Raw genomic sequence first — 21,425 nt, 5'->3', positions numbered from 1 at the left:
CATATGCAAAATGTCCAGTGTGAAAAGAGGGTGAAGAAAGAGAATAGTTACATAGGAATTTTGACATTTTAGAAGCCTTAGTTCCATCTGGAATTTTGTGTGAAACTTGGATATCAAGGCATTGCTCTGAAAGGMAGCTCTGTTATTATCTGGAGACTTAACCAAAGCTTCAAACACAGTCAGTTCCTACTGATGGTTTAAGGAGATTTCAGGGTGAATCAGCTTTGGCCACGTGCCCAGAGCAGATTTTACCCTCTCTGGCATKCTTAAGGCTTCAGCTGACTTCACAAAAAGCTTTGGGTTCAAGTKTGCAGGCTCCCTGTGCCACTCCAGGATTSTGAAAGACTTGTCTGAGGTTGACTACAAAGCTTCATTCCTCCTAAGCAAAACTTTGAATGGGACCTATACTTGATTCCTGGGAGAACCAGCATTCACATTTGCTCCTAAAACCTACTAGWWWWWKTYCTTTAATGTTCTATTRCTGGAGCCTTTCCTGATTGATTATTAATGATACACTCAGTATTTCTATGACTCTCCATCATAAAAACACTTCCTTGACACAACTTGTGACGTTCTCTGTTCCTGTGCATTGATTGCCTCCTGTGAGGGCCCAGAATACATTGGGCAATTTACAGATAATCTTGGTCTCATGTGCTGGTCTGAGAACTGCTAAATTCAGCAACTCAGGTATTTCTGCTCCCTAGAAAAGGATCTTCTAAAATAATTATCAAATCACAGAACAAAATTCTTTTGTTCTACATTTCAGTACGTAATGATACCCTTAATACATATTTTAGAAATTAAATTCCACTATTTGCTSTTAGGGTAAAGGATGTCTGTAGCTGGATGCAAAGAAACATAATTTCTCCACAGTATGAGTCTGATCAAGGCACCTTCTTTGACATCCTTGACATGCAGACACTGACCAGTTCCTGTARCTGCTGGGAATACTTGAGTGTTACTGTGGAAACTTTAGGTGGGAAGGGGTGATCAGTGGGAGGGAAGAGGTTTTTCATTTATTTCCAGTGTAAAAGGAGGTCAGGAAATGATGCCCTGGAGGAACATAGTCTAAAATGGGTTAGTCATTATCTCAGCTGGTGTTTCTGAATCCCTGGCCTAAGTTCGACCTAGCTCTGATGAAAACTTTCTCCCTGTCAGCAAGGATGTCTCTGAATAGCATAAAAGAAAGTTCATTATACCCTTTTTTGCTGAAAAGTTAGAGGTGCTTTAATTAAAAAGTGATATAAATCAAATTGTTCTAATGACAAATAGGAAACATCCGGAAACAAGGTGGAGTTTTGATTAGTTTGGGGTTTTTTTACGGTAATTTTTTACTCTAACTTTCACCTTAAAATTATAAAAAAAAATCTTTTTTTTTTTTTCTCTTTGATACATTTGTGCATAGGAACATCACTGCCTCAGAATAAAGATCCTGGGGGATTGTTACTACTGTGTGTCGGGGCTCCCAGAACCTCGCCAGGACCATGCACACTGCTGTGTTGAAATGGGGCTCAGCATGATCAAAACTATCAGGTAATGCTTTCTTTCACTRTTCCTGCCAGCATCCTGAACTTCTCACCTGAGAATGTTATTAATAGACAAGTAATTCCTGTATTGGGTCAGAAATCTCAGGATTATCACTGGGGCAAGGACAGGACTTTTTTGATCCATGCAATGCAYGGGAGCAGTTGCTAAAATGATTTTATTAACCTGTGCTCTTCAGATTTGAAACACAATAGCTGCGTGTGTAACTGAGAGGTTTCACAGTTCTTGGCAGTTCTCACTTTGTACTGTTGTCATTTTCAAGAGGAGATTGAARAGGAGGAATCTGAATTGCTTCTTATAATCCCCTTAATAAAAATAAATAACAATATAAACAAAAAATAAACAGCCTTGGCTATCCTTTAGCTTGGAAGCTAGCTCGTAGACAAACTCGTATGTGCTGATATTTGCCAGATGAGCAAATTTTACCTGYTAAATTGGGTTGTTGCTTAAATCCACAAGCACTGGAAGTGTTTTAATAAAGGGATGTGTTCCCATCATGTAAATATAACTATGCTGCTGATAGATTATTCTATTTTGATGCAATTACAATTAATCATGTTCTGGCAGCCTATGGGTAGAGCTTGTCCAACGAGTTACCATGACACTGACTGACATTCAATGTTCCAAGWGAGGTTTTCTCCATCTTTCTAATCCTTATGGATCTTTACTGATATAACCTCAATTAAAAAAATTACTGAGTTTCTCATATCCAAATCTTTCTTCCCTAAAACAGTGTTGTCTAACACAAGCACTCCCTTTCGCTGGATATTTTGCTGTCCAATCACTTTGTCTGCTTCTTCTCCAGGCTGCTTTGCCCTTTTTATCTGGGTCTGTCTCATTACATACATCAGGCAGTTAATGCACACTGCAGCTGCATTACTGAGCTCTTAATAGAGAAAGAATTTGACTAAAATTAATTAATGGAAAATGTAACTGAATAATGATTATGCAACAATGATATCTAAGAAGTCTGGATTCAATTATCACAGGCTAAATGTTACACAAAGTAATCAATATTTTGCTTCTGGAATACCCACAGTGAAAGTGAAACATGAATTAGAGAACACAGAAAAAAAAAACAATCTTCCAGCGTTGTTAAGATTTCTTGGACACACACATCAAATCTCTTGCATTTCCTTGGTAACACCACCTACAGTCACCCCATTGTAAATAATTTTTCTTCTAAGATAGTAAATTTCTCTCCATCTCCTTGCACGTGTGGAAGTCTGTAACACGCCATGCCCTTCTATGAACAGGATCTTGAAGGCAATAATCCAATAGAAATGGTGTTCTATTTTTAGTATCTTAAATGACAGCTAAAGTCAGTTGGAGCTGTGACACCAAAGTCCATCTTGACTTGGGTCATCCATCACAGACTAATTCAGTTCAGATTACCTCCAATTTATTTGATAATCCCAGTATCTGATTTTCTGTSTATGCAATGAGGATGAGTCTTGCCCCAGGCTTTTCTGCTCAGAGTGTAGGAGCCTTATGTTGCTTATCTTAATGTGTGTTTATATAGCTCACAGGGASAACCAATCCTGGAATATTAGAAATACTTCAGCCCACATTTCTGAGAGAATTTGGAGCTATAGTCTGTTATTTGCAATGAAAGAAGTAGATATCTCCCACAGTTAAGACAAGTAAAAAACCTCTTTAGAAAAGTGAGGTTTTTATGATAATGGTCCTGGCAGAACTTTACCATGTTTAAAACCTGCTGGGAATGACATTTTGATGACTAAAAAATTTATTTTCTTCATTTGAAGGTTTAAGAAAATAAATATTTTGTATATTCAAAGTAACAGGTAGATCATCCAAGATATGAGAAACCATCATCCAGATTTGACATCTGCACTGAAGTTTTGCACACAAGCACTTCTCTGTTAACAACAGGTGGTGGGCAATGTTGCAGCAATCAATACTCACTCCTCTGGTGAGGCAGCACCCCAAAAATCCCCTATGATCTCAGGGTATCATTGCTGAGTACTCCTTCTGTTGTCATTGATGACTGCATGGTCAAAGGGAATAGAACAAGAATGTCAAATCCATTCATAACACGATGTGCAAAATAAATCTACATGGACAGATTGTCTCACAAGGGATTTCTAAGTGTTTTCATACCGCTCATATCCATACAGATAAATTGTTAATTTATTGTTAATTGAGACTCTACAACTTGATTTTAAGCTCTTATACCAAGGATCTAGTCTTGAGACTTGCAGCTCCACTTCTCTTTTGTCAGAAGAAAGGAACTTTTCAGAACTCAACAAAATAATCCAAAGTAAGGTGGTTTTTCTCCACCACACCTGAATGTGAGAAAAGATCCTAATTCCATTTGTACTGCAAAACCCAAGGACCTGTAAATTCTGTTTAGCTATAGATGGAAATGTGAATCAAGGTAAAAAGGGAAAGCTCTTCATGAGGAGCTCTTTTATTCATCTGGTTTTCATATCTTTTCACATGCAGTGTAACTCTCATTGCATTGAATTTTATTGTGTTAGTGCCTGCCTGTAGTGACTGTTGATGGAAATGGGATACTAATGGAATGTTAAGTCATCAGATGATAATATTTCATTTTAATAGTTATCCTCCAAGTTAAGTGGGTGTCAGGTATAACACCACCTTCTCAAATGTCCTTATTCCTAAAATCTCTGTGACTTAGAGGAGAGGGAAAGAGAGATTGTGAGACTCAACTCCTCAAGGATTCACTTCATGGTGCAATGATGGAAATGGCACAGTTTATAAAACAATGGAAATTCAAACCAAGCTTTGTGCTGGTTTTCTGTTTGGCAAATCAGGAGTCCTGAGTAGTTTCATTTGTTGGATAATTTCCCACTCAAACACCATCTGAAAGAGTAATTATTATGACAGAATAAATGGTCCCAGCATACAATATAGGCTAAACACTAGAAATTAGATAACAGCTTGTCTTCATTAAAAGTCCATAATTAAGTACTAATATTAAGACAAATTCACGAGAGAGGGAAAAAAAGGAAAACTAAAAAAAAATCCAAACAAAACCGACAACCAAAAATACCTCAATACACCACAACTATTTCAGATGGCTGATAGCCCTGGCACATTTCATGCTTTTAGCATGAAAAAACTGCTTTTAACTTCCTCTATTGAGTATTAAGAAAAAAACATGAAGTGATTAATGTTTGTTAAAGAAGTTGCTCAGACAATAAAAGACCCAGGATTTTTTTTTCATATTCCATTATTAACAAATTATTTAATTGTGTAATTATATAATTTTATCATTGATCCAGTTCTGGATTCCTTCCACAGATTATTTCTTTCGTAATGCACAGGCTCTGCCTAAGATGCAATGAGCTCTGGCTTGCAGAATAGAAGATGTATTCACAAACCCAGAAACTGAGGCTTACCTTCATTTCTGTGTGGTGGTTGAAAGGGACATTGTGGCACATTGACAACCTCAGCCAGCACTTTTTATACAGTTCTCAGATTGAAGAGGTTTCACACTGAGGCTTGATCATATTGTCACATATCCTTTTCAGTCTCTGACTGAGAGTGGACAGAACATCAGAACAGTTTGTCTTTCCCTGGTTTTGCTGTTAGATGATGATATGAACTAAACCAGGTAGACATGAATGGGTTCATGTACTTCTGAGACCACTTTCCTTTGAATGTGCCACAAAACAAAAGATCATATCGGAAAAATGGCATAGGAGTGTGGTGTGTGTGTATATATATCTATATCTATATCTATATATATATATATATATATATATATATATATATATAAGCAGACTTCTATTTATCTTTAAGCAGACTGTGTGGTCCCTTGTGCAATAATATTGTGTGTGGTCTCTTGTACGGTATTCTTTTCCTCCCAGAGCATATTGACATAAGAAACAGGAATGCAGCAGCATTAACTCTGCCCATGGAGTATCTGTCTGAATGCAGAACAAGTCTGTTCTATTAGTGATAGCTGTCACAAAATGAAACTTCTCCAGATAAAAGTTTCTGCTGACATTATATTCCAGTTCTAATTCCAAGGCAAATTCTTCTTGTTGCTATTTTAAACTGGTGCCTTTGGGTAAAATCTATGTTAAATTGTAAATTCAACCTGTGTAAAGTTCATTTATGAAGTGTTACACCCCTTAAGTCCCATTACCAGTTCTGTACCATTCGAACTGCTCAATAGTTTGGTGTATCGTGTTACCTAGCTATTTTTAAATAATGTATATGTCCTTMCCAAGCGTGAGACAGTTCCCAGAGTCACACTGAAAATATCATGTACCTCACTTCATCTACTATCCTCTCATGTCAGCACCAAAAATCATTTGCATTCCTTTAGGAAAATTCCATAATTCAGTTGAGTCAAACCAAAATGTTCTCTGTTTAACTGAACCTTATTATCATGAATCTTTCATTTGGGAAGGGACAACAGGACATCACTAATCCATCCTTCCGCTCACAGAAGAGTCAGCTAAGAACCTTTTTTGCTTCAACCAGAATACACAGACTTTCCTATTACATTTGTATGAGGATGATAATGACCATGTCTTGATGGGTAAATTGAACAGCCCCCGGGAATTTGAGCTGTCACTAAGAAAAAGTGGAACAGAATATCCACTCCATTCTTGCAACATCTTTTTGTTTCCAAACCCTGGAAATTGTATAAAAATTATCTACTGGAAATGGTCTTCATCTCATGCAAACTGTTGAATCTGGAAACAGGTTGTGAGAGAGCTTGTTGAGAATGAGAAAACCTTCTGGGATTGTTTTAAATATTTTGAAGCATACATAGAACCTTGCACTATTGAACTGGTCAGCAGAGAGGTAGCGAGTGTGTGACTCTCAGTCTGCAAGGTGTGAATACCAGGGCTTTCAGATTTTTGGCAGCTACAGAAAAGGTTGAAAGCTAAATTTCTGACTTTAATCTCACTTTCTTCACACAAATAAGAAAGTCTCCAATTAACACGACAAAAATCAAATACCCGTCAAAGAATGCTGACCAGAAGGAAACTCCAAAATCCAATTAAGATCATTGAATTTTTTATCTCTGGCTAGACTGAAAAGAGATGAATGGCAAGAATAGCATCAGCCACAGTTACCTCACCCTGGATAAGATATCAAARCACTTGTGAGATAAAGGGGCTTTATAGAGGGCTGCTTTATAGATCATCAATAATGCATCCYTGTGCATACAATTTGTCAATTTATCTGCAGAGAGCCCATTAGGTAGTTAGAGAATTTTTTTTAATTAGTAGAAGCTTTAGGGTTCTTTAGGGTTCAATGGAATAAATTTAAGAGAGAGAAGAATTAAAATATTTGGAACAGCTRAGTTTATGTCAAATGGACTCAATTTTTCATCTTTACATTTTTTATCTGTACATGCTATTATTTATGAGAAAATTTATTCTGAATAAGTTAGAGATTCCACTATTTATGAAGRTGATCCAGGTTTTGTTATTTCAGGCTTTTGTGCTTTTCCTACACTTGTATACAAACAGGACCTCCTAAAGCATGTGGTAGTTTGGCTGCCAGGGAGTTTGATTTGGCTGTGATTAAGTTCCCTTCTTTACATAATTCAGAAACCTTTTTCATCCCACATCATTCCAAATTTTAAAGAAAAAAAAATTATAATTTAATGACTTTTTACATACTAACAAATTGCATCACTTTTAATTTTTTCAGTCTTTGCAAAGAAATTTGTAAGTAAATTAAACTACTTATTCTTTGTTCAATGTAATATCTTTCAACAAAAATTTTGTGAAGACTAGTGTTTCCACAACAGGTTCTCAACAGTCCTGTGCTCAGTCTTGTGTTGCAAATAATAAAATCATTTGAGTGAGACTGGATCACTCTTGTGCTTTGAGTCATGGACAGGGTTGTTTAAATATATCACAGACTGCCTGTGGCTTCATGAAATCAGGTCCCTTCCTGCCCTTACTTTTCAACACAAGAGCACATTGCTGTGTGTGACAAGAGGAGGATGGAAAGACGGAGCCCTGCGTGTGCACTGACACTGCAGCAGACAGAGAAACAGAATGTCCCTCAGCCAAAGGGTGCAGGCAGGGAGCCAAATCCWCTCTGCTGATGAAGAGCCAAGATCAAATATCACCTGAGCAGCACAGAAAGAGTTGCTGGGAGACTGTGAAAGACAACAGATAAGGGAAGGGGGATAGGACCTTGGTTGGTGTCTGCAGGGCACTGTGGGAGGTGGTGTGGATAGCACAGCTATGAGAGGGTTTGGACAAATGCAGACCTCTGTGGTGATTGAGGATGCCAAACCTTTTCAGGCCATCATCACATTTTTATGACAAAGAAAATTTAAAATCCARTAATCCTTAGTAAACACTAGAAATAGTGGGCACATTGCTCAGCTGCACCCTCATTTGTACCTGATCTCTCCAGTGACACCTGTGTGTGTTAGCTCTCATATCAGATACAAATACACAACCCAACTTACACAATTTAAAATATAGAATAGAATAGAATAGAATAGAATAGAATAGAATAGAATAGAATAGAATAGAATAGAATAGAATAGGAAACAGGTTATTTTAGTTGGAAGTGATCTACAGCAACCATCTAGCCCAACTGCCTGCCAATTCAAGGGTCACCAAAAGTGAAATCATGTTAAGGGCATTGTCCAAATGCCTCTTAARCATGGGCTTGGGGCATCAATCACCTSTCTAGAGAGCCTGTTTCAGTGCTYGACCATTGCTTTGGTAAAGAAATGTTTCTTAATGTCGAATCTGAACCTTCACTGATGTACTTTTGATTCATACCAAGCATTCTACCACTGGATCCCAGGCAGAAGAGYTCAGCACCTCCCTCTCCCCTTCSCCTCCTCAGGAAGATGTTACAGAGCAGCGAGGTCAATCCTCAACCTCCTCGTCTCAAAMCTAGACAAACGTAAAGTCTTTAGCTGCTCATCACAGCACATGACAGTTGGTAAAATAGAAATGAAATTGGTAAAATAGAAACAAAATTGGAAAAACAGCATGTATGTCTATATAAGTATAAAGAAATATTACATAAATATAGGCTTTCAAAACACCATTATACTTAAGGTCTTCTTATTGAGTGAATTTTTCAATGAAAAGCTTTTTGCTCAATTATTCCTCTAGATACAATTATCTTTTATTTCAAGACAAGGAAATCAGACATAAAATGAGAAACAGTTGCCTTAGTCTGAAGAAAAGAAAACGGCAGTGGGGAAATAATCATGTGAGGGGTTGTGTGATAATTCCTTTGACAGTCATGAGTGTCAGTTTAGAAATTTTTGAAACATAAATATTATTCTAAATAAATTAAAACTCTGTGGTCTCACTTCTATTAATTGCTCTCACAACACTTAAAGTGCTTCTGTGTGGAGGAATTGTTTCATATCTCATCTTTCAGGGACTGGTGATTATTTGTTCAATTTTGATATTTCAAGCCRTCTTGCTTGCAAAGAAATGAGGAAATTTGTCAATGAAAACTATAAACTCTAAGTGTAAGAACACAGAAAAATCCCTTCTCAAAGCTTCTTTTTGATTATTTTATGATTAACTACTTAAAACCTCTTTCTCTTAGATAGCTGAATTATGTTGACTTTCTGCTATCATAAACTGGTCGTATAGGCAAACTCCTGCATTGGGACTTTTCATTTGCCTGTCTTTCTCCAAGTTTTCATGTACGCAGGAAAGGAAAATAAGGATGATTTTCTTGTTTTCTAGTCTTCACATTTTTATGCAACTAGTTTCTCTCCGTTTTAGAAGTCTTTTCAGGTTTTTTTTTTCCTTACAAACTGAGCTGATGCTCTATTGCAACAATGAAAGCTCAAGTATTGAACGCAGTAAACAATTTACCCTTTTATCCTCTAGAGAGGATCTGTCAAGGTCATTACTGAGGCATCTGAGGCAAAGGTAGTTAACTGCAGAGTTGTGAAATAGAGCTGTTTATTCTTTGCCTGCTCTGYGGTGCAATCTTGCTGTGCTTCTATTGACTTCAGTGACTGTAGAGCTGAAGCCCTTTATAGAGCAACAGCAGTGGACCAGCAGTGGCAATGTGCTTTTTCTATCCTGAGTGCACTATTCAAAGATTAATGAACACGAGCTCTAATACKGTTTCTGCTATAATAAACAGTTATTGTCACACAAACAGAACTGGAAAAGCAGCCTCTTTGTCATTCCAGTGGATAAAGCTCAATTATTTTATTTGTGAGCTTCCCAAGGTGATAGAACCATGGGATCACTAGGGTTGGAGWAGAYCTCCAARATCACCAAGCTGAYCCTTCWACCCAATCCTACCATGCCCAYTAAACYTTATCATARATGGGCCATGTCTACKCATTCTTTGAACACTTCCAGGGATAGTTATTCCCCTACCTCCCTCAAGAACCTRTACCAATGCTGAAACYTCTTTCAGSGAAGAATTTTTTCCARTTATCCAACCTGAACCTTCCCTGGTGCATGATGAGGCCATATTTCCCTTTCAATAGTTGCCTGAGAGAAGAACCTGACTTCTAAAGATTGCTGAGTCCAGCCGTTAACCCAACAATGTGGAGCACTGATGTGCTGATGGATCTCAACACAGATTTGGAAAAAGTCCCGGGTCTGAGGCACTCCAATGTGCCTGTGCCTCTGTACAACAATTTTGGTCTCATATCAGAAGAGAAAGATACTCTTATAGCACAGTAAATTTCGCTTTATGACCAACACACATAGCAATTGAAAACAATGCTGGGACAAAGTCCCTATTTTAAGACATAAAAAATATGGCCATATGTGTTTACTTTTTAGAGGTGAAATGGTCTTTGCCATCACACAGAATGGACAAAACTGATTTTAAATTCACACGGTTGTCATAACAGGGCAAATGGCGTTCTGGCAAAATCTACTGAAAATAATTGATCATTTGACAAAAAGTAACTCTGRAAAACCCCAGTAAATAAAATGACATTTCTGAAAAATTAAAAATTATTCAAAGAATAGAGCAGAATATAAAAGATTACACAGGTTTGGTGAAAATAGTCCCTGTTCCTGAACCAACCATATTGTTCCTGACTGTTTCATACTGTTCCAACAGTTCCATACTGTTCCTGAAATATCCTTTATAATTCCAAGCCAAAGAACTCAATAAGCCCAACAAAATGCTTTCACTCAGACATCTTTATCTCTCCCTCTCTTTCTCTTTCTATCTGATCAGAATAATAAATGTGCAACCGAGACATGCATGCAATTAAATGCCTAATGATAACCTGACTTTTAGAGTAATTTTATCACTGTCTGTGCTCTTGCTATTTAGAAAGCTCTCTCTTCATTTTACAGGCTAGACTGAACTTTACAGTTATTTGACATCGTATTTTACATCGCAACCTTTCCAAAAATATACGGGAAACTGTGGCATATCCTTTCATAAGTCTGGTCTCTTTTTTTGTTTTGTGTGTTTTGTTTAACAGATATGTCAGATCAAGGACGAAGCATGACATTGACATGAGAATAGGGATTCATTCYGGCTCCGTTCTGTGTGGAGTGCTGGGCCTGCGAAAGTGGCAGTTTGATGTCTGGTCATGGGACGTGGATATTGCAAACAAACTCGAGTCAGGTGGAATTCCTGGGTAAGACAATTTCCCACAGTCAGAAAACATTGTCAGCACACTATACTGTTACCCTTGCCAGCACATTAATTGTCTTGCATTATTTCATCAGCTATGACCTTTTTTTGCTATTTTTCAGTTGCCAAGGAATAGTGAAGCTATASTTAAAAAAAGGTAGAAATGGTCAATTTGCAGAACCACTTGAAAAGACAAAAGTATTTATTTTTCTTTGTCAGCCTTGATTTTCTGAAAAATTTTTATTTTCAGGCCATACAGTCTTTAGAGGCAGCCCAAATTTCCCATTTAGGTGTCGACCATTCATAAGATTTTCCAGGCTTCATTCTCCTGCCTTTTGCATTCAAATGCTATTATGAGGCACAAAGCTATAATTTATTCCATAACTCACAAAGTGTGGGAAGAATTATGTGTTCATAGGTCAATATGCTAATAACAAGTTGTTATGAACAGCAGGCTCTCTCAGAAGTGTTTAAAATAATCTGATGCTTTAGTAGATTGTTTGAGCCATTTATCTCAATCTGTCTATATGGGGTAATGTATGGTTTTCCATTAAGATGCCTAGTTTTTTCAGTGTCTGAGTGTCTGATGTGGCTGAGTCACCTTAAGGTTGAATGTTACTTCTACCTGATATGGCCTATATATCRTGCTAGTTTGGAAGCTGCAAATCCTAAATTTGAATCAACAGTAGTGATTGCAGGACTCTYCTGTTCACTTTCAGTTCTGCCTTCMGTTGATGAAAGATGTAGAAAAGATCACCAATAAAATTCCATTTTTAGCCATGGAATTTAGAAGCAATAGCAGCAGACATCTTTATGTGGAAAAAAGTCTAAGTGGTGCTGTCACCTTGAAGGATAGAGATTGTAAGACATCAAAACTGAGTCATGTGCTGTACTCCCTACACACAATMAGGACCTGTCAGAGCTGTCATGTTCCCAGGCAGTTGGAAGGAAATTTGCTTCATATRTTGCAAATGCAGGCCCCTTCCAGTTCTACATAGTAAACCTTTATTCTAAAATATATTCTTGGAATCAGCAGAAAATGAAACTCTGCATGCTCAGAGAACAACTTCTGTGTTCTGCATATGTCATCTGTGTATAAAATTTCAGAAAGAAATTCCATTGTCTCCTGCTTAGCCCCAGATGACTAAGATGATGCTTTTTTAATGTGAGCAAATTGATCATCTAAGTTACACCATCCACACCTGTAAAAAGCAGCCTATTGCTGTTAGGTAGGCAAGTCGTACAGCTGTTAATGAATAACCCAGAAAATGCACAGCCTTGCTGTAGATAAAGTGCCTGGCAGGTTTTCAGTCTGTCAGAGCAGAGTGATTTCCTGGATATCCGTGTGCCAGCAGAACAAAGCCTGTTTGTGACAGCAGTGAACYGAGTCTCTCAGAATAGTGATTTATATCAGAGTTTCCTAGTGGGCAGAGCAGATTTAAGAGAGCAGTTGARTTCATTTCAGCCTCTCCTTACTTCTCCCTGCCACCAGCACTCAAATCCCCCTTGCAGAAGTCAGGTCATTGCCATTCCTAGAGCTGCTTCATCAGGAAAGCTGCCCTGGGGTTGTGAGTGGTTCTGCTCTCACAATGTGAAACAAGAGCAAAGATGAACTGCAGAACTTTCCTCAGGGCATRGTAGAGGGAGAGCTGAGGATGGGAACCATCCTTTCACCCAATCTGAGAGAAGGAAAGRAGGGCCAAAGCTCTCCCTATCAATGTCCCCCAGAGATCCCATGAGCATGGGTGATGCAGGGAGAGATTACCCCTGACAGAAGGAGTGTGAGCCAACAGCCTACTTTCCATGGCAGAAAGCACTTAGGATCACTAAGGAAAAATGTTAACTTCTGGTTTGCTGAGAGTAAAAAATGTGAATGCCACAATGCCTGAGAAGGAAACYGTGTACGATTCTACAGTATCAATTCAGTGACATTCTGCCAGGATCCCATTTTCTAAGTCTTTTCTTGGTGTATGTAGGTATTCATTTCCAGTACTGAATTGCATAAAACCTRGGCAATAATTAATTTTCAATTGTATCTCAATGACAGGTATCCTCTAACACTGTGGGCCTGATATGCTTTCAAAATTAGGATAGGCGATACTTTTTGACTTTAATACTCAAGTTCCTTATGTACTATATTTGTATAAAATTAAAAGACAATTATCCACATTTTAAGTTTTTTTTTAAGCAAGTAGTACAAAAGGTGAAGCCAGAAAATACTTTTAATCAAGGCAYCTATTTATTAATATTTGGCCYATTTRRGGATATTGCATTAATAGCTGTCTCCACACTCTGCTTAAAGCTGTCATCATATCCTTCAAAAGTCTATATTTCAGGGCTTTATAACACAATCTTCCCAAATTATATTACTTGAATCTAAACACAGAGATAGTCACGCTGGCAACCAGTGTATCACTTTCTCTTCCTTTTTTTTTTTTTCCTTTAGTTTTAGGTTAGTACTTTATGTAAATCGATTTAGCCTGTTTAGATTTCTAATAGCTAGGAAATGCTGGTCATTTCATGCACATTCTGAGTGGTCACATATTTTGCTGTTTAAATCCAGGCCCAAAATTGCTTATATTCAAGAAATATTTTGACTGGGTTTTATAATGAGTTTTACTGATTTTTTACTACAAAATACTATTAATCTCTGTGATCATTATAACWGCATGACTTCAGAAAGGTTTACAAAACCTGGGAAAAAGCAGAGAGGCTGAGGCAGCTTTAAAAATGGCTGGGATACAGATATTTGATCTTTTAATTAGATGCTGATATTTAATGTTCCACAAAGACAATTTGTGCCAAGTTCTGATACTCCTGAGTTGTTCACACTGCTTAAATACAACCAGCATTTTATTTTCTGACAATACATACATATCATATATGCATTTATGGTCTTTTATTCCATCAAAATATTATGCAATTCAACTTTGTAGTGACATCCTCTGAGTTCCAGAATGAAGTTTCCCAGGGGTTTGTAAGGAGGACCATTTTTTTCACATGGGGGAGCCAAACTGTGGTCCCTGAGAAAAGCACCTCAGCATGTGTCAGCAAGAAAGCACCAAGAATTGTAGCTGACTTCAAATTTTAGGAATCTGTACAAAAATCTGYCTTTCAGAAAGTGTCATACTTCAGAAAGTGTCATACCGAAATTTAAAAAAAAAATGAGCTCATTTAAAGAATCACTACAACTCTTTGCTCGGGTTAAATAAATGCCTAATGAACGACTCKTACTGCATTTATGATGCTGCATTGTGAAGTTTAGCATGGCTGACCATGTTGATGGGTTCTAGAGGTGTCTGCAACTTACCCTGTATATAGGAACTTGAAGATTAGCTAGAAATAGTTTACTTGGAAGACATTTAAATTCCTATCATACCACTGCAAATCTTCACTTCTTCTGTATGTAATCTCTAAATTCAAYGTCTCTTTGGCCAAAGCTGATTGAACTCATTACTTAGTCCTAATCGAAATTACTACCTCACTTGCCTTTGCATAGTTCCCCCATTTTCCTAATTCACTTCAGGTGCCATCAGACCACTAAGTTCAAATATTTAAGCTAGCTCAGGATATTGAAGGAAATTAAAGACCTTCACATAAACTGCTCTAACGCCTCCCATATATTTTTTCTCAACGTGTTCCCCTGAAGTCYAATTTTCATTTACTCAGAATAGCGTTTTACTCATGAAGATCTCCCTCCTGCTACTTAAACTGTTACTGTGAGCAAAGGTATCAGGTGTGAATGTTAAAGTGTTCTTCCTGTGACAGGACTTTGTGCATAATGACATCCTATTGATGTGWACAGGTCTTTGTTTTTAAATACACTATTTTATTTTGATCATTTGCAATAGAAAACCTTCTATTTATCCACAATGTTTAACAATATGGAGAGTCCAAAACCTCCTTCTAACCTCTGTCTAYTAGAGCAAATGAGTATTTGCTACTGATTATTTCACTCATGCAGGAGGATTCACATCTCCAAAGCCACTCTGGACTGCCTGAATGGGGATTAYAAAGTTGAAGAAGGGCATGGCAAAGAGCGCAATGAATTCCTGAGGAAACACAACATTGAGACTTATTTAATTAAACAACCTGAGGAGAGTCTGCTGACTTTACCTGAGGATATTGTGAAAGAGGCTGTCAGCTCCTCTGACAGGAGAAACAGCGGAGCTACGTTTACCGAAGGATCCTGGAGCCCTGAACTTCCATTTGATAACATAGTGGGAAAACAAAATGTAAGTCAAACTTCCTTTAATGTCATTGASTATGAATGCATGATTGAGTGCACTTCAATAATGGAGGCCTCAGAGGAGACAAATTCATCTTTAACCTTTATTCTAACATGTACTGTAACAGCAGAGGATTGAACAAATTGTTTCAAGGCAGAAAATATGTATCCAAACTGGGAAAATGCCAGTGAACAAGAGATTTTGGGTTTATTTTTGTTCTTTGGGTTTTTGTTTTTTTTAATTGAAATTAAATATGGCACAGCTTATTTTTAATTGAACCATCAAAAAAAGTAATTAAACTAAATCTAATGTTACTAAACTAGTTGGAATATTCTAGTCAGAGTGTATATCTCATTGCATAGCTTCACTGAAGTGCCATCAAATTAAAGGGGTGAGGGAAAGAACTTTTTGCCAGAGGTAAAAGGATCAAGTAGTTTATTCACATATGAGGAGAGAAAAAGAAAAAAGCAACTTGTGAAATCAGGTTGTACACTTTTCACTTTTAAAAAAAAATAAAAACTCATACTCTAAGATATAATCAAGGTTCACCAAGAGACGAGTTAGATTCTAARGGCATCTATATCTCAATAGAAATATGAGACAATAGTATCTGCTCCTGGTCAGATGTTTTCTAAAAGCATTGCATGGTTAACTGTCAGCAACATGAGAACCAATAATTCTTGTACAGTAAAAAAATATTGTTTTRTGAAGTCTGCTTGTTTAGAAGAATTAGAGATGGAAAGGTTAAAATGCCCTCAGACTYCACTTGTTTCACTGCAGTTGAAAGATTGATGAGTCTTTATGAAGCAAGGTCAGCTGAAGTTTTCTTTCATTTTCTTTGAGGGATCTGTAGTGACATGATATATCCTTTCTTCTGCTGCACATCCTTATTCCTACTTGTCTGAACTGTCTGAACCTTAAACATTGTTGTGTGTAGGTCTTGCTTTTGTCAACTGTCCTTACAAATGTGCTCAGAAGTGATAAAATTTCACAATCAATCAGCCCACAGCAGTGTCCTCATCTCTTTAAACTGAATTGCAGCATGGCATATTTTGCTGTTATATAAAACACTTGTTTTATATATGTTCTGTACATCTGTGTATCTGCATGTACATTGCCTTATAATATTCTCTGTATTTTGTTGACCTGTTTCTATACTGTCATTTCATTAGGAACAGGGGTGTGGGTGCATGCTGCTGTGATTATCTTCTGCTCTCTTTTTCTTTCCCTTTGAGACATACCGATTTCTGTAGTTCAAAAAATCTTATGCAGAGTAGGCTATTGTTGGTCATTTTCTCAGCTAAACCTGACCTTGATGCTAACAAAGAATTAAATAAAGGATTRGTGGGTTTATTCAATTCTTGATCAGTTCCTGCTCAATACTAGTAAAAGGGTCTTGAAAATAATGGAAATAGGCATAGCTTAACAGTTGCTTTAAAACATGTTTTTTTCTTATAGGAATAAAATGTCCACTTTTAGAACAGCTTCTCACTGTTTGATTTTTTTTTTAAAGAATTGGGGGTAGTGTTGGAAATAGCAGTAATTTTATATTACACAGTCTTACAATAAGGCTTTTGGTCAAGATAAGTTTTTAAAAATCTGCTATTCCATGTATGATTCAATTATTACGTAATTTTTTATTTACAGTAGAGACAATAGGCAGTATTGCTCATWAATAATGTATTTTAGCAAAAAAAATCAGATGATGTTTTTAAATAATACTAGGATATAGTAGCTTTTTCCAAAGGTATGTCAGTCTTGGGCAGAATAAGCCTTTAATAACATTAATTAAGCAGCTTAAAGGTCACTGTAAGCAGCAGAYTTTGAGAATCTGCAGTAGCAGAAACCCAACAATGAATCACTCTGTATGTTTGAATATTTGCCARTGGAATTTAAATGATTTCTTTACCCAATATAAGTTACAACAAAAATTGAGCAACTGATCACATATATCTTATTTTTAACTCTAGATATGATAGGAAGCATGTGAAAAAAAGTTCTCTGGTGGGTTGTTACACCAAGCTCAAATTTATCTCAATCCACACTCATTGCCTCAAACTCTGTAAGGGCAGCCTAAGTCAGTGAATTGTGGTTGTGTTTATATGAGTAAGGAGTAAATTTCCACTTTYTATGTAGGCAGTCACATATATTAACCAAAACTACATCTACAGCCCTTTTAGCACGACATGCCCTTGCTCTGATTGGGAGGTAAGCCAAGGGTGCAARTGCTTGTCTGAAATTCAGACATGCCCAATAGGGATGGAGTTTTCTGCCATTGAAACAAGTGTCTGGGCTTCTTTCTTAAAGCAAAGAAAGTTGGACAGAAATTATTTTATGTCAAGAGAGTGAAGTTTTCGTCCTCTAGAATGAGTTAATAGCTGATAAAGTTGGATTCCTTCCATGTGCCTTACAAAGGAGTAGCTGAAACACACTGTGTGTGCTGCTGGAGGCACCTGAGGGGCCTGTCAGGATGTGAATTAGGAAAAACAGCATATTAAAATCTCTGTCTTCTATAGGCATATCTTAGTAGTGGTTGCAGTGAGCTTTAACAATGAACACAACAATCATACTAAAAGACAGCCAAGATGTCTAAACATGGGTGGAATCCAATTCAAAGYCCAGGCACTGTCCTGTTGCAGCTTGAGGCACCCCAGCTCACCCCAGCTGGTCCTCACCACTCACCAGTGGCACACGGTGTCCCTGTGTCTTGTGTCACACCTCCTGGCTCCTGACTCTTGTCCAGTTCCCCCGGGTATCTCACCTGACCACAGCTGCACACAACTGGGCAACTGAAAACATCTGGAGTGTGTGTTGGCAGTAAGAGTTTTAGACACCGAGCATATGGACACCAAACATGTGGACACCKCCACTTAGGTGTCTCCCTCTTGAACTAAATCCTGTCTGCAATCTGTCTTTTTAAGCATGTGGCCTTGTATTTTCCTATTTCTTCCAAACCCTGGTGCTTGCAATATGAAAAAAAAAAAATTTTTGAACTTTCCTAGGGTTTTCTAAATGGCACTCATTAAAATTTCACTTCTTGTTGAGAATGGGATGCTTGGACKTGCTGCAAGAAAACTTTGCAGCAAGAAAGTAAAATCTAATCTAAGCTACATTTTAAAGTCTCTATAAATTATTACAGATGAAAGTTTGGGTAGATTTTTGTTTGGGWTGGTTTTTTTGTTGGGTTCCCCCCGCCCCCCAGAACTTTGTGTTTGTTCCTGTATGATGAATGGTTATTGTCAATATCAGGAAACTTCAAAATCCTATYGTAGAATTCACTACTCTGTTTTCCATGGAGCTGCTCACAAAAGTGTAGGAGAGATAATAGAAAGAATCAATATTTATTTATGTTTGCACAAAGAAGTCTTATAAGATGCAGAGCAAAGAGGGGGATAAGAGACAAAATGTAGTTAGAATATATTCTTGAGACAATAATTTGTGTTGTATTTTTTCATTGCTATTTCTAATGACAGGGTAGCAGTTTACTTAAGTATGTGTATGTATGTGAAGGAGAGAAAACTCTATGAAACACAAATATGAATTTYCTTGTTATATTCTGAATATAAACACAAGTTCAGAGTCTGTTTTTGCATCACTWCTACAGACACCATGGCCATAGTGGTGATATTATGTCATGTTCATCTACCATCAGTTGTAAAACACTTCATACATTCAGCAAGAAGAAAAATCTTCATATGAATCACAGCTTAAAACAGAATTTTAACCATAATGTAATTGCTTACTAGGATGAACTGAGATTATTTTTCTCATGTAAATAAAACATAATGCCCAGTAAAAACATAAGGGACATTCTCCACCCTCACTTCCAGTGGAGAAGTAGAAATATAATCTAATTCTGAGAAATAAATTTACACACCAGCATCTGATGTGATCTCATCCTTTAACAGGAACTTCATACCCACTTAAGCCCTTCCAGTCACCAAATATTGATGAGAACTTTTCTTCACAGATCAGTTTAAAAGAGATAGGAATACTTAAACTTCAGTAGTGTCACAATGTATAATAATATAGCATTTAACCACTTGACTTGATTGTTTTCTCCRAAACCAAGATATAAATTCAGACATATTTGAAAGTTTAGTGTGTGAAAAGGTTTTTTTTTGATGCTGTTTATTTTTTTCCTCCAAATGTTGATGATACTGATTTTCTAGACAGAAAAAGGTGGTAACTTAGTAGTGTCTTCCCAAACCTTCTCTACTGAAGTTCTTTTTCTACTAAAAAAAACAGGGAAACTGCTTTTCAGTTGAACAGAGAGAAGATTTCAATCCTGATATATTTTTTTTTAGAACTTAAGTTTGCAGTAATAAATAAAATATGAGATAACTCTGTGACTACAGAGTCCATGGGCTTGATTTTAGGAYTGTAAGAAAAGTTGTCACTTGGGTTTTGGCAGTGGGTACCTGAGACCCTTCCTGTGTTTTCATGTGCTGTCCAAGGTTCTTTAGAATATGTTTGGTTGCAATAGTTCAAATATAARCAAGGGAAACCTCCCTATAGCATTTGCTGTATGTAATCCCATGATACAAACGATTGACTTTCCAGGGGTATCTGGGGACAATACATCCTAAACTCCTGCTTCAGCAATGTCCAATAGGAGACCTAGCTGAAGGTCTTTTCAGGAAGAATCTATGTAATAACTTTCCTGAGGCAGAATTGTATTTCCCGCCCACAATAATGCTGAAATGTCTCATGCTATGATGTATGAAGTTTTACCTCCTTTCCATTCATTAACATTTCTTAACCCTTGACATTATCATGGTAGTAAAGTTTTTTTTTCCCCATTCAATTGGGAAAGAGCTGCTTCACTGTGGTTTGTGTCATGAAATGACGCCATGAAATGGGAATGAGTTTTTCTCTTTATGAAAGCAAACTCTAACACTTTGCTGAAGATGAAACACCCTTCATACTATCTCTGCTGGAATTCCTTTGTGAAGCAAAAGTTTTTTTGTTTTTTTTTTTCCTTTGATTAGTCAAAGAAATACCAAAGGAATAATGCATTTGAGATGATATTTTAAATAATAATACAAATTACAGTTAAACTAATGCATAGAGCCTAACTGTAATCTAGATTAGCTGAAATATACCAGTAGTGAAGAAGAATATATTATCTTAAAACCCATGCTGAAGTAATCAGAAATGTCAYCTTCTTCACTCCTGACTAACTGATCTGTTCCTTAACTACACACATACAGTAACTTTAAGATAAGAAAAACTTAATTACTCGTGTTTTTTGTGTTTTGTTTTATATGGCTTCCATTCTTATTTATTAAAACACACCATTGAGTCAGATACCCAGCAGTGGTTTTGGTGTGTGTACTCCCCTCATGCATGCTTTAATAAGTAAATATCAGATTTGGAAAGGGGAATATAGTCCTAATGTTCAGTGCAGCAACAAACCTAGTCTATAAAAATGAAGGCATTAAAGTGCCCCCTTAATGGACTGTATGTGTTTAGTGGAACAGACTTACTATTTTACACTTCTATAGATTTCATTGAATGAATTGCATGGAATGCTGTAATGGTTTGCAATGCAACATGAACTAAAACATTGCATTTTTAACCCAAGGGGACCAGCAGGTTTATTCTGTTTGCATGTGCTTTCCCCTAGACTCTGGCTGCCCTAACAAGAAATTCAATAAATCTGCTTCCAAACCATCTTGCACAAGCTTTGCATGTCCAGTCTGGGCCTGAGGAAATTAACAAGCGAATAGAGCACACCATCGACTTACGGAGTGGCGATAAATTGAGAAGAGAGCATATCAAGCCTTTTTCACTGATGTTTAAAGACTCCAGCCTGGAGCATAAGGTAGCTGGGGCTTGGTAGCTGCATTATTCACAACTCAAATTGTAATAAATGTTCACTGAAGTAGAGAAGCTGTAGGGTTTTGCTTGTGTTGTTTTTTTCCTTGCTTTGTTTTCCTTTTTCATTTTGTTTTGGTTTTCAGAAGGCGGGGCTGAGCTAGAATTCATAATACACAGTAACATAATGCAGGTGTTATAATGMTGAAATAATTGCATTTCATTGCTGGAAAATACCTACACTGAGAAAACTCTGTT

General features: G+C 37.0%; 1 protein-coding gene across 1 annotated transcript in view; it reads left to right on the top strand.

The window, feature by feature from the left end:
• Window positions 1–21,425, top strand: part of ADCY8 (adenylate cyclase 8) — a 90,489-nt gene that overhangs the window by 30,395 nt on the left and 38,669 nt on the right. The window contains exons 5-8 of the mRNA XM_057367586.1: window positions 1,406–1,533; window positions 10,964–11,122; window positions 15,083–15,353; window positions 20,977–21,174. Coding sequence (XP_057223569.1) covers window positions 1,406–1,533; window positions 10,964–11,122; window positions 15,083–15,353; window positions 20,977–21,174 — 756 coding nt within the window. The remainder of the gene's footprint in view (window positions 1–1,405; window positions 1,534–10,963; window positions 11,123–15,082; window positions 15,354–20,976; window positions 21,175–21,425) is intronic.

Source organism: Malurus melanocephalus, unplaced genomic scaffold, assembly GCF_030028575.1.
Source record: "Malurus melanocephalus ecotype Western Australia unplaced genomic scaffold, MMel_1.1 scaffold_3, whole genome shotgun sequence".
Classification (NCBI taxonomy): domain Eukaryota; kingdom Metazoa; phylum Chordata; class Aves; order Passeriformes; family Maluridae; genus Malurus; species Malurus melanocephalus.
Note: the sequence above shows the minus strand (reverse complement) of the source record. Positions and strands in the feature narration are given on the sequence as shown.